Consider the following 12,374-nt stretch of genomic DNA (forward strand, 5'->3'; position numbering starts at 1 on the left):
GGAATATCCCTACTATATTGTTATTTTTCCATAAAAACTTAAAACTGTATTTTTGATTTCATTGTTTTACATATGCTTTGTTGCAGATATTTTAATGTTCCCTTTCTTATTTTCTCCCCCCCACCCCCTTCCCCTCTTTCATTAGACATTTGCTGACCAAGTATTTGGTATCTTCAGCTGGACAATTCCCATTGCTGTAGCCTTTTCTTGTTTTGGTGGACTTAATGCTTCAATTCTAGCATCATCAAGGTAGTGAATCTCTCTTTCTGTTTGACAAATGTTCATAAGCATTCTCATATAACATATTACTGTCATGCGTATCTATTATGAGTGGCAAAATGACTTTCATGTCAGGACCTATGAGTAGCCACAATAAAATAATGAACCTAAATAAACCTCTTTTTGTGTATACATATGCTCTTAACATCACCCTACTTCCCCCAAACTTTCTTAGCTGTATGCAGAGTACAGTTAAAGATGAAATGCATGTTGTCTGTGAGGTGAGCCCTCATGCCTTCTGATTACTTGGACTGAATTTTATTTGATACAGTAATTCTAGCTAGTTCCTGTTTTTTAAAGTATTTGCTTAAAACTTACTGTCTTTTTAAATCTTAATATCTTTCTAAGTTTTGGGTYGTCCCCCCCTCCCCCGCCAACTAARAAGTTTTAAAGGTGCTACTGCTGTTAAACTGCAGTCGTAAAGCTTAGGATACAGCAGAGAGTTTTTCCTCTGAGCRTTGATTATGCATGTGACTAGTGCAAGTCTTGAGTGGATTTTTTCAGACATTGTAACATCCTTCCTGTCCACTGAATGTATGCACAGTGTCTCTGAACTGAAAACAAATGTGAACGTGATCTGGTAAAGTCGCCAATATAGAACAGTTTACAGTTGATAGTGAAATCATACACGTTTGTTTTTTGAGCGTGTGGTTGAGTGAGCTCTTTTTTTTTTGAGAGAGAGAGAAAGAGAGAAACCTGATATTCTCTTTGGTTGTCGTTGAAAACTATTCTGCTATAAAGTGGAATGTTTTCAGTGCTAGCTTTTAGAATTTTTTTTAACAATAGAAATTTATTTCAATCACTGTAGAAATTTTCTATTTTACCTGTAGCATTGTTTTCTAAAAATGGGTGTTAATAGCAAGTTTATAAAAGCTTATATAACTTTTAATGGTTATATTACAGTATACCTTTATAAGCAGAGTTGAATACGTGTTCTGGTTTAAAAGATGGAAATTCAAAGGTGTAAATACTGATTTTTGACTGGTGGTGGTGTTTTCTTTTGTGTATGCATTTGCTCTTGCCTGTAGCCTGAAGATTTGTTTTCTGATTTCCCCTGCCCCCCACCTTCCTCCTCCAGGCTATTTTTTGTRGGATCTCGAGAAGGTCACCTTCCTGATCTGTTGTCTATGATCCACCTAAAGAGGTTCACACCTGTGCCAGCACTGCTCTTCAATGTAAGATATTATTATTTTTCTTTTCAACTGTTCAGATAAGACTGTATGAATTACTTAAAGGAAATCTGTGTTTTTACATAGGCTGGAGTGAGATGACAGAGGAAATGCTGTTCAATATGTCACTCTCTTGCAGTAACAGTCTCTGGAGAGTTTCAYTGTCTGTATGCATGAATACTCTTAACTGAAAAACAACTTGCCAAATCCCTAACTACATAGAAAGTTTAAATTGAATTAAAATGAYCAAATTATTCTGCTGGACTACTGTCATGTTAGATACATTGTCAGACTTCTGTTCTCTCTAAGCTAAATATAGATTAAAATGACRGGTTGGTTAGTGTATGGTTTCTGTATGCTGAATAAATTGAGGATGAAGATACTATCAATAGTAAAAATCTAGCTGCTATATAATCTCACATTCTGATAAAATCACTTAAAGGACATTAACAGTCTTCTGATACATTTCCTCAAGGGGCACATAACTGAGAAATTATTTCCCTTAATCATTGCCAAACTATAAAATGTGTCATGCTCAGACCACTATTGCCATGGAAAGTATAAGTAAATCTCAACAGTGGGAATTTTCAGAAGTAATTGTTTAGTTGATAGCACAAAAGAGAACCTCAGATGTTCTGTTATCCATGGCACTTGTAGGAGAGTGACTACTGAGATAGGCATAAAATTATGTTGAAGACTAAGAAGTGAAAGATGGTTTTACTTTAATGTGAAAAGCAGCATAAAAAGTAAGTTTCAAACTTTTGTTGTTCATCACATTCCTGTTCTTTTCTGACAGTGTACTATGACCCTCATTTACCTGGCTGTAGAAGATGTCTTTAAGCTTATTAATTACTTCAGTTTCAGTTACTGGTTTTTTGTTGGTCTGTCAATTGCTGGGCAATTATATCTACGTTGGAAGGAACCAGATCGACCCAGGCCTCTAAAGGTAAGAAATACTTAATATGGAATTGTTTAAGATCCTTTTCTTCCCTGTAATGTAAAAGCACTGTCTAAATCTGTACCACACGCATTACGTCTAAAGGTTATAATCTCATCTGGACACGAAATATGGCTTCCATTTCAGTTTGCACCATAAAAGCTAGCTTGTCTGCTAGATGAGAATAAGTGATTATTGGAATAGTATATGCTTTTTTGTATGTTAGTTCAGCCAGTCCCCATCTCTCTGTCAACTGGAGAATGTCTCAAATAATCTAAAATAGTTGTTACCTTTTTTGCCTTGGACTAAAAATCTCTCATTTAGGTGAATACAGGAAGGGAAGTACAGTTGTTGTTTGAAGTTAGGAATAGTTAAGTTAGTTAATTTTGTCACTTTAGACCGCWTTTAGCTCTGATGGTGTTCAGTTCAATATCTGATCCCCTTATCACCTTCTTGTATTTAAAGTTTAATATCCTTCATGGAAAGTCATTCTTATTTTCTGAGATTGACTGGATTTGTTTAAACACTTCGTTCTGTTATACGGTTTCTTTCAACAAAGCAGTATTATCATACTTGATTACTCTTGTAAATTTTAGCAGCAGTTCTGTTGAATAATTCTATTGTTTGCTTATGTTTCTAACTAACCAGATGTGTAAGAGGAAGAACAGATAATTTCACAGTGGGGTTGGAGAGGGAAAAGGTAATTTTCACCAAAATGCATGTAACTGTAGACAATGAATATTTCAAAACCATGCTGTTGTTTTTCTCTGTCTCCAGCTGAGTGTGGCTTTCCCAATAATATTCTGTATATGCTCAGTATTTCTGGTGGTAGTACCACTCTATAGCGACGCGATAAATTCATTGATTGGAATYGGCATTGCTTTGTCTGGAATTCCAGTCTATTTCTTGGGAGTCTATTTACCTGCATCAAGGAGACCTGCTTTTATCAACAAGATTTTAGGTAAGTCTCTTTGTAGATGGAAACATTGTTCACAAATGAGGAAAATTAAATTGTTACAAAAGTGAATCTCAATTTGCTAATTAAAAGAGCATACTGATGTTATATATGCTTACACACTCAAATTTTATTTATTTATTTACAATACCATTTACTTCCTACAGATTTTGCCCTCAGTCTTAATACATTTCTCTTTAATCAAGCACAGAAAAAGTCTTTTTCTTAACCAAGGCTGATTATTGTAAAAGGGTTGAACATTTTTGGTAATGACAAGCAAACTGTCTTGCTCTACTAAATCTGTTATTTGAAGATRGACAATTTTTTAGTCACAGATGCAATTTTGCCTGTGGTTGAATTGCTGCAGTTAAATTACACATCCCTTCCTAGCAGTCCACTGTTTTTATTCTTACTGTCTCAGAAGAGAAAACCATGATGAGGGATGTTCAAAAGGTTTATAGCATAATCTCAGAATACAACAGGATATGGTCCTGCAGCAATTGGTGAATACACAGTTATTCAGTAATATTGTCACTCTCCCATGTGTTATTTGAAATTCTTTATTTTTAACTACCAATTTTATACTTTTAATTATAGGGGAAAAAAAATTCTACCTCAGTAACCTGGCAGGGTGCCTAGGAGGAAAAACACCTTTAAGATATCAACAGAACAGCTTTAAGCATTATTTGTTTAAAAATATTAAGTGGAAAATACTCTCTGTGAAAACTCTTCTGGTCTGTGTTTCCCTTATGAGAAGTGAGCCAAGTATTCTTGACAACTAACTTAATCATGTACATGTTGCCTAATTAAGAGTTGTGCTGGGTGACTATTCATCCGATTTATCTTCAATTTCCTGTGCAGGTGCAGTCACACGAAACATGCAGCTGCTCTGTTACTGTGTTTTAACAGAGATGGACATGAGCGAAGAAAAGAAGTTAGAAATCAAATCCAACTAAAACTGCAAAGCCATTACAAGAAGCAGGAGGGAGGATAAAGCAATTATTACAATTAAAGGGAAGAGAAGAGATGCAACTGGAAAAATGGAAAAACTGGTTCCAGTGGTATTTCAGAAATACTGAAAATGTACTTACCTGCAGTTGGATTCCTGAACAGATCGTGCCCAGATGTCATCCTCCAAAACTGCGACACATTTTCAGGGCGTATTTTCATTGGACAATCATTAGCTGCTTATTTTGGGCACATAAGCAAGGCCTCAATACTGTTCAGAAGTGGTATTAAAATGGTAAGAGGAGAGTTGGATTTCTAATCAGAGCTAATGGATCAAATTAGTTTTCTGCAGAACTAGGCAGCGGAATAATGTGTTTTTAAAGTTAAACTGAAAACCACTTCAAGTCAAAAGACTAAAAGCCATTTCCAGCTCAGTTTTGATGGATGTTTGCATGAGATGATCTGCTGTGCTATCTCAGTTCTTATTCCAGAAAACAACTGGTCTCAACAAACTATTAGCAGGAAAAAGAATAGAGTTTATGCTACATTGTTTAAAGACTGAACCACCCTTTCTCCCTTAAAGACAGACATTTCATTTTGTTTACCATACTGATATGTGGTATCTTGCTGTTGCAAGGATTTAATCAACAAGATTAAATCGCCTTTCATGAGATACAAATTCCTTAGCACTAAAGATTTGATTAACACTTGATGATTATGCATGGATTCTTCCCTGCTAGCTTGTAAGTACTTGGTCATCTTCTGACAAGTTTATATGAAACTTTCAAAATTAAAATGTTCGGTTTGAAGCTTGTAAGCATTTGTCTCTGAACTGTTTCAGTGGAAYGCACATTATCGGTGTTACCACAGCAGTCAGAAAATTCCTTTTCTGAATTTCAGTACTGTTCACTAGAAAACAGTCATCCATAAACTCATAGAACCACATTCTCTTCCCCCCCCCCTTTTATAGCAGAAGTAATGTTCCATGGTAGTGACTTTATCCTGAAAGCTAAATAAGTGACCTGGAAAGAAAATAATACAGAGAAAAGAGTCCTAGTGCACCTCTGAATGTGAGGGATGCGCAACAAAAATGAAGATCCTTGCTACAAGCTGTGGAACTTGAGGGAAAGCAGAAATTGCATGCATATTGTCCTAGTCTGTATGATTTGTACCATTAATTATCCTCTAGAGAGTTTGTGGAGAGAAAAAAGCAAAAACACTGTTGTTCTTTGTACAGTTAAATTCAACAGATTACATATTCTGCTGAGTGAAATTAAAAATTCCCATCAAGTGCAAGCTATCTCAATTAGAAGCAGCTATTCATCTAGTCATGCTTGAGTTGAATGTCAGTGTTGACCTACTGATCACCATCTTTCTGCTAAAGGTTAAGGTGCAGAGTTTGAGACAGGAAAAAAAGTACTAGTGCAATACAGACATACAAGTTAGCAAGTCTCACAAGTTGCAAGATGCAAGTTTTTGGGGACTCAAAGCTGTAAGCCTAACAGGACATGCAGCAAGCTGGACACTGAATCCAGGGGTGGCAAAAGGAAGCATGAAGCCAGCCTGTTTGGCCACCAGAGTAAGATATACTTCAAAAACATATCAGGAATTCTTATCTTATTTCAAAATGTTGACCTAAGTTGACCCAAGTTGTAGGTACAGTTTGTGTGTTTGTTTCAAGTTAAACTAAATCCTGTAATGAAAAGATTGTGGCTGAAGACATGCATACTTGAAATGCTGTTCCACATTTGCGTCAGCCACTTCAGTAACAGTAAAAACATTTGGATTCTTGTACTGACTTCCTGCCTAAGTTTATATTTAAAAAAAACCCTAAAGTTGTAAGAGATGTTTAAAAACTAACCACATGGAGGCTAGGGGTAAATTTATGAAGCCACTTTTGGATTTAAGACAGTTAAAAACCAGCTGAGGAACTCTGTGCACACTTGGCACATAAGCCATGTATGGGTGTTTTCAGTCTTTAATGAAAATTAGTATTTGACTATTATAATACAGCTCTTTAAAGTCTTGCATGTAAGTAGAATGAGTTTGGTATCAGAGACAGCTGTCCAGTGGGCAACATAGATTTAACCTCTCCTACAACCATAGCCTGTTAGCCTTTCCATGAAAAAAAGAACAAAAACTTCACCTCTGTTACCTTGACAGCAGCAGCCAGAACTAACTGACCAACTTTCAGGTTTGGGGGATCCTTTTTACAGACAGTGAATCACAAGACTCAAGCAGAGATTTGTTCTTGTTGAACTCCTCACTCTTATTAAGGATCAGTCAGATGGGGTAAGTCCCAGCTTTACCYGTCTTACGTGTAACACCATTGGTGGTGCTAGGCTGACAGCTGCAGGACAGCTCATAGCTTTGCTACTTAGTTCTGGTGACTATACCCAGAGAAAAGAGACTAGCATTCAGTTCACTGCTTCCTGCTAAACTCAACATGGAAACTTAGCTACACACATGAGCAGGTGTAAGATACACTTAAGAACTCACAGGCCTCCATTCTGCACCAGCCTCAACAGGGAATGACAATACCTGCATTTATAATAAGTATTACAGAGCAGAACCTGTTATTTAGTAGGGAGATTCAGTTTCCTACTGAGTTCCAGTACAGGGTGTCAAGCCTTTTCCTTTTACAGGGCTGGCCTACAGAAACTAGGACTGATGCAAAATTACAAGAAGATTACATTGTTTTAAAGATGGATGAATACAAGTTAGTGTGCTGAAGTAACTTCAACTGAACTGACTCCTACACTCTTTAAGTGAATAAAGAAAACAGTCCACGAAGATTCTTTATTTACAAGGTAAATGCATATATATTATTCTACTCCAGTAGTAAAAGTACAGAAGAGATACCCAACAATAAAATGGTCAGGTCAAGGTATTGCAAGTGGTTGGCCACACAAAAAGACAAGTTTAAACACAGGAAGAAGCAAAGCGCCTTTTTCCAGGAATCCTAYTTGCCTTTATAGGAAGAGACCTACATCTCTTGCCACATGGTAGACATCATCATCTTGCAAAACCTTACACAGTAGTCACAATAATAAGGGCTGCTGCTTACAGTACCTCCACATATAACATTACCTATCTTGATATAAGTGATTGGGCATGCGCTCAAAAAAAGCTTTCTCCACAACCTCAGTATCACAGAACAGGTGGTGGTGGGGAAAACAAACAAACAAACAAAAAATCCCAAACAGATAGTATCTTCTGCTTAAGAAAGAAAATGTTATTGTGTCCATATTCACACATCTGTTTAATATCTGAGCTGTGTCACAGATGGTCAGCCAACTTCAGCTGGTAGGTATTAAAGTGAGCTTTTAGTATTTATTAGAATCCCAAAGTCTAGTTGTATCTAATGCTCAAGCCTAACCAGTGAGCATTAGGGTGAACCATGCCAGTCACTAAGTTTCAGAATGTTTTCCAAAGGTCAGACAGGAAAAGCTTAGCTTAAATTCATCCATTTAAAGATTGGTTTCCTACTGTCCCAATGAGTACAGCTTTTATCAGAAAGTGCTTTTCCTTTTTTTTTTTTTTTAAGCTATACATTCTCATGAATAGCTATGAGCAGCTTTCTAGAATTTCAGTTCTACTGCAAGTTCTATGCACTTCATCTTAAAAAACAACAAAAAAAAGAAAAATCCTGTCAGTCAGAATCCAAATCCTGGACCTCATCATATCCAAATTCTTGTAGGACCTCATGACGGTATTTGTTCCATGTTCTTCTCCTGAAACATTGGTCCTCATCACTCAAGCTCTCTTCAGACTCTAGAAAAAGAACGTAACACAGTTTTAGACTAGCCCTTCTTTTTAGTTAAACAGTTATGTTAATCTGACTAATGTAAGTTTCCTTAGTAACACAAATGAAAAATATGTGAAGTTTGAATAACTGCTATATTAGATCAGCGTTGAATGGTACTTGGACTGGGCCGGGGGGAAAGAAAGCAGAGACAGTGTTTCACAAGCATGTGGGACATAAGTCTTCTATTCCTTCCCAAAACAAGCAATCCTTTGCAATTGCAGCAGCCTGAAATGGATTTCTAGTTTTGAAGTTCAGTACTTAAACCAGAAAAATCCCTGATTCTAGCATAGTTATTGGAGTTCATTTAAAACTATTGAAGGGATGACTCATAAAAATCTGTTCAAAAGTGACTGTTCTATTTCACCTACCTTACAGTGCAGTAATTTAGTGCTTTTGTGCTATATGTTAAGTCATTCCATCTTAAACTAGTTCTTAAAATTTTGACTTTCCTCTAATCTTAAGTATTGTGCAACAAAAAAAGCTAAGTTTATAGGATTTAAAGTCAGTTACTACCTTACATGTTGGTTCCGCAAGACATGCTGAACCAATTTAACAGCTCACCCCACCTTTCAGAAGTTCATACTCCCCCTCCATCTCTGTGCAGTCTCCACTTACTTTGCCCTGGTGCCAATGATTCTTTTCTGAGCTGATATAACCCATTATAATAGCAAAAATATACACCAGCAGTGCAAGGTTTGCGTTTTTAGAAAGAGGAAATACAAAAAAGGATGAGATTTAAATGTGCACAGCATGAAAGCAGACAGTACTTTTAACAAGCATACCTTTTTCTCCATCACCATCTTCCTCGGGTAAGAACTCATCTTCATCAGGATAGTCATTACGCCAGTTATTTTCATCATTTTCATCATCTTCATCTTCATATATTTCCCCTGGAATATGATCATCATCTACCTGCATGTCAACATGGAACAGAACATTCATTATAAAAGACATACTCAGATGTAAGCAGTTTTTCATCTACCTAAACAACAGACCATAAAGAAAAGAGCCAAGAGATACTGAAAGCAGAGTTATTTAGAAGTTGCACCAAGCACACAGTAAAAAAAACTTGTCAGTACAGCCACCATAACACAGCAACCTGCTTTTGATAAAAAAAATCAGTAAGTCATGCATTTAAATGTTCTAGTGTTGCTGAAGTTGATGTCAAAATTAATCCTACTCACTTCAGCAGTAGTATAATAGAGGTTATCCAAGAAAAAGAAAAAGCTGCTTCAGGTTCCTTATATGCAAAATATATTGACCACAGTATCCATGCAATGAAAGAATAAAGCTTACACTGTATCTTTGTAACTTCACAGTCACTGAAGGGTATTTCTTTATTACAAGAAAAGACCTCTTATTAAGATTATAAATTCAAGTCCTCAAAAATTGAGGACTGCCAAAAAAAGTTGTGTCCCCCTTGCTCCTTCTTCCTCAGACATATTTACATTTCAATTGCTACCTCCTGCCACCCACAAATGAGATGTGAATTACTTAAGTTTATATTGCRTGTGCCAAAATTTGTTTGCTAAATTGAAGTCAGTCAAATCCTTGTGAGTACGTGAACAGTACCCCTTCAGTTTTCATCATCACATCATCATTTGYTCTAATCAATAGTAACCTGAGAAAACACAGGACTGGCAATTACTGAAAGCTTAACAGAGAGGTCACTGAGTGTAAGTGTAGTATCTTCAAAGTATCTTTTTTGGCATGTCACTTTTTATGTTAGGACTTTAAACATGTTTATTCATGGACCTTCTAATGGAGAAATATCTGTTTTCCACATCTTTACCAGTTCATACTCCTCTTTATAGGGCTGGACAGACAGGATATTTTGGATCCAACCAGGGGCTGATGTTTCCATATAGTAGATGTCATAAACATACTCATCTTCTTTCTCATGGCGTTCTACTTTCTTACCATCTTCAGAAACATTTAAACGCTCACGAACCATCTCTACTGCATTGCAGAGAATCACATCTGGATCACCAGTTTTCTGTTGCCAAAAAAATAACTGTGCATTACCATTGAGATCAAACACACAGAGCTTTAGTTACAGACAATATTTTTGTTTGTAGATAGTAGCCAATATTTAGCTAAGGATGACCTTCTGAAAACTTAGTATTCCATTAGGAAGGTTTTTAATTCTATCTGGAACATTAGCTATCTGAAATAGAAAGACATTAAAGAATTTTCAAATTAGCCTAATATTGTACAGCCATGCCTTGTTTTAGGTAACAGAAAACTTCTGGAACAAGTTCATTACAAACCGTTGAAGGGAAATGACTAATTCTGTGCAACTGTTTGTCTGTTTCTGATGACATGTTGGTTGAAACGACATGCTTTAAAATAGGCTATGCTTTGTACAGCTTTCCTGCAATGTTGCAAGTGTAAAGATCTGTATAGATTAGCATTAATAACATGCTAGGAGATTACAGTCTACCCAGTGTACAGGAGAAATGATGAAAATATGACTAATCAACAGGAAAAGGCTGACAGGCCCTGTAGACATGCTCTTTAATTCCTTGCTTCTGCACTGAGACAGAAGAAATTTGATGACAGCTAGTTGATGACTTGCTCCCATGTCTATTTTCTTCTTTAACACAGTCTTTAAATCTTCCTCAGAGCTGTGATGGGCTGCATTAAGTAGAGCATCCAGATGTACTTATATACTGTTAAAGAACTACTAAAGGAAGCATACAAAAAATACCCTCTTGTCTTCTTTTTATATGGTTGTAAGTCTTTTTAATACAAAATCTTCTTAATACACTGTATGCAGCACAACCCTACACTGTATGCAGCACAACCCTACACAGAAGGCAGAACTTCTTCATACTAAAACCATTTTAGAAATTAAGTAGATACTTTCCAATTAAAGGTATACTTAACTCATAATACCAATGAAAACAGAATAGAGGGGCTAAGAAGCCTGTCAAACACCTAAGAGTTCCACTAAAAATTGAATACATGATTAAAGCGTATATTGGGATTCTGAGAAGGGAAGGCTCAAAGGTATTTTTTCTTTCAGTGAACCTTGCCTACAAGTGACATTCTTAGGCATCTGGGTAGATGGAGAGACATGCAAGTAGAATTTTTCATTGCTAGAAGGTAGAGTAAAAGTTTCTAAAACCTTCARAGCTCTACCTAACAGATGAACATGAGCATTTAGGTATCTGAACAGGGYACAGAAAAATCAGGCCTTTCCTATAGTGGCCAGCTCTGTAAGGCTGTCTGTCTCAACAACATTACTGTACTTTGGGATCCTCGTGAAATTGCTTCCTACATAGATATCTAAAGTACGTCAACTTATAAAYATCTAGTTAAGGGTCCCTCCACAGTTGTCAGTTTGCCCACATATACCAGTCATATAAAAGTACTTTGAGTACCCTAAGTCCGTTTGCTGACCTGTGGGTTGGCTGCAGTTACGCTGGAGTCTTCCAGCGCCTCCTCTTCTTGTACAATATCAAATAACTGGAATTTCCCACAGTAGTCCGAACTCTCATCAACAGCACTGCTGCCTTTTTCCGAGGCATCTTTCCTTGCTCCTRAGCCCGACCTGTCGCCACCAGCTGACGTCTTGCCATCGACGACAGGCGCGACCGTTTCGATTTCCCGAGCGGCAGGCCGGTGGCTGGCGATTACCCGGTAGCGGCTCTCCCTCCTGCTCGCCTGCCTGGCGGAGCGGAGGTCCTGAGCGATTCGCTGAGCGCTGCCCGAGGAGGGCCGCAGACTTCGAGCCGCTTTGTCCCGGCTGATCCCTTCCTGGACGTACTTCTGAAGCGGCTCGTTCTGGGCAGAGGGCAGAACGGAGAGAAGGAAGGTAACTCGCGCTCCCTTCCGGAGGCGCCGCCTCACTACCGCGACCGCGGCTTCCCATCCGAGCACCGCAGCACCAGCGCTCGGAATAACACGCCCGCAACTTCTGCTACTGCTCTAAGCGACAGAGCTACCACGAGCCCTGCGCTTGCGGGGAAGAGTATGAAGCCCGCGCAGGCCGCCAGGCCGCGGCAGCCCGGCACCCGCCAGGGCCGCGAGGCGCGGGGGTTCCGGCGGCGGCCGTTAGGCCGAGCCCCCGCGCGGCCGACCCGAACGGGTCCCGCGCGGCAGCGGTACCTTGGAGGAGACGGTGGCCACCAGCTTGAAGAGCCCCTTCTCGAGGCGCGGGGGCCCGGGCGGCCCGCCCGGCTCCGGGCGCCGCCGCTTGCAGGCGAGGAGCAGCGCCTCGGCCGGTTCCGGCCCGCCGCGCTTCCGCTTCACGCGCAGCACCGCCGCCCGCTC

General features: G+C 38.7%; 2 protein-coding genes across 2 annotated transcripts in view; one reads left to right on the forward strand and one right to left on the reverse strand.

Moving 5' to 3' along the window:
* LOC112961082 (Y+L amino acid transporter 2-like) overlaps positions 1 to 7,749 on the forward strand; it is a 29,733-nt gene extending 21,984 nt beyond the window's left edge. Inside the window, exons 5-9 of the mRNA XM_026055923.1 lie at positions 146 to 249; positions 1,358 to 1,454; positions 2,245 to 2,394; positions 3,163 to 3,346; positions 4,202 to 7,749. Coding sequence (XP_025911708.1) covers positions 146 to 249; positions 1,358 to 1,454; positions 2,245 to 2,394; positions 3,163 to 3,346; positions 4,202 to 4,296 — 630 coding nt within the window. The 3' untranslated portion in view covers positions 4,297 to 7,749. The remainder of the gene's footprint in view (positions 1 to 145; positions 250 to 1,357; positions 1,455 to 2,244; positions 2,395 to 3,162; positions 3,347 to 4,201) is intronic.
* Positions 7,074 to 12,374, reverse strand: part of SLC7A6OS (solute carrier family 7 member 6 opposite strand) — a 6,066-nt gene continuing 765 nt past the window's right edge. The window contains exons 2-6 of the mRNA XM_026055922.1: positions 12,210 to 12,371; positions 11,502 to 11,885; positions 9,889 to 10,092; positions 8,879 to 9,008; positions 7,074 to 8,062 (exon numbers count right to left, since the gene is read on the reverse strand). Of these exons, the coding sequence (XP_025911707.1) occupies positions 7,941 to 8,062; positions 8,879 to 9,008; positions 9,889 to 10,092; positions 11,502 to 11,885; positions 12,210 to 12,371 (1,002 nt within the window). The 3' untranslated portion in view covers positions 7,074 to 7,940. The remainder of the gene's footprint in view (positions 8,063 to 8,878; positions 9,009 to 9,888; positions 10,093 to 11,501; positions 11,886 to 12,209; positions 12,372 to 12,374) is intronic.

This window comes from Apteryx rowi, unplaced genomic scaffold (assembly GCF_003343035.1).
Source record: "Apteryx rowi isolate R43461 unplaced genomic scaffold, aptRow1 scaffold_1278, whole genome shotgun sequence".
In the NCBI taxonomy this organism is placed as follows: Eukaryota; Metazoa; Chordata; class Aves; order Apterygiformes; family Apterygidae; genus Apteryx; species Apteryx rowi.